Genomic DNA, 1,171 nt, shown 5'->3' with positions numbered 1-1,171 from the left:
CCCACCTCTCTCAAATCCTGCGTGGAGAAGACGAAATCGTGCACGGTTTTGGTGGGGTCCGTCAGAACGGGAATGAGAGACTTGCCCGTGGGTGTGACGGTCCGGCCGAAGATCTGGTAGGTCGGGAACGTGACGCCGAAGTAGTCCAGGATAGTTGGCGTTAGGTCCAGTGCAGAGACAAGAGCGGCCGTGTTCTGGGGATGTACATGTATTAATATAATTAATGCATACAAATGTATACAGATCCATGTGTGTGTGTGTGTGTGTGTGTGTGTGTGTGTGTGTGTGTGCATTACTGTGCTGTGCTGTGTTGTGCTGTGTTTTGACGTGACGTGCTATGCTGTTCTGTGCTGTGCTGTAAGGTACATTTTGCCCACTCAAACTAATTCACATCCAACACTGTTTTGGCTAAGATTGTCGTATCAAGCAAGCACTAAGTATTTTAGGAAAACTATCAAGACGAAGACCAGAAAGGAAGAGGCAAGATGACATCATAGAGCGGAGGGTACAACCTGGACAGACATAACAGAATATAGAACATAGTGGATGTCGCTGTTGGAGGGCTATATCCTGCAGTAGATGGACACAACCTAGAAAAAAAGAGAAAGAAAGAAAGAAAAAAGAAAGAAAGGAAGAAAGAAAAAAAGACACAAAAAAGAGAAAAGAAAGAAAGAAAGAAAAACCAAAGAAAGAAGGAAAGAAAGACACAAAAAGGGAAAAAAAAAGAAAAGAAGGAAAGAAAGAAAAAAGAAAGAAAGAAAGAAAGAAAGACACAAAGAGAGAAAAGAAAATATAGAAAAGACAGAAAGAAATATAAAAAAGCAGAAAACAAGAAGGAAAGAGAGAAAGAAAGATTCCACTAGTTCCCTACCAACCTTGCCCTGGCTGTAGCCGGGGTTTGAGACGATGAGCGGAATGGCGACCCCTCCCTCGTAAGCGTTGTACTGAGCGCCAGGGAAGGCCACCCCGCCGGTGGAGGTGTAGATCACCAGGGTGTCCTGGATGTGGCCCATGTGGGTCAGAGTCTGAATGAACAGACCCACACCTGATAAAAATAATGATAATGATAATGATGATGATGATGATGATGATGATGATAATATAACAACAACAATAGAACTACTACTACTACTACTACTACTACTACTACTACTACTACTACTACTACTAC

At 42.8% G+C, this 1,171-nt stretch overlaps 1 protein-coding gene across 1 annotated transcript in view; it reads right to left on the bottom strand.

Annotated features, from left to right (window-relative positions):
* Positions 1-1,041, bottom strand: part of LOC101851108 (N-sulphoglucosamine sulphohydrolase) — a 6,103-nt gene extending 5,062 nt beyond the window's left edge. The window contains exons 1-2 of the mRNA XM_005093138.3: positions 876-1,041; positions 6-194 (exon numbers count right to left, since the gene is read on the bottom strand). Of these exons, the coding sequence (XP_005093195.3) occupies positions 6-194; positions 876-1,013 (327 nt within the window). The 5' untranslated portion in view covers positions 1,014-1,041. The remainder of the gene's footprint in view (positions 1-5; positions 195-875) is intronic.
* Positions 1,042-1,171: the final 130 nt, after the last annotated feature.

Source organism: Aplysia californica, unplaced genomic scaffold (genome assembly GCF_000002075.1).
Source record: "Aplysia californica isolate F4 #8 unplaced genomic scaffold, AplCal3.0 scaffold00058, whole genome shotgun sequence".
Classification (NCBI taxonomy): domain Eukaryota; kingdom Metazoa; phylum Mollusca; class Gastropoda; order Aplysiida; family Aplysiidae; genus Aplysia; species Aplysia californica.
Note: the sequence above shows the minus strand (reverse complement) of the source record. Positions and strands in the feature narration are given on the sequence as shown.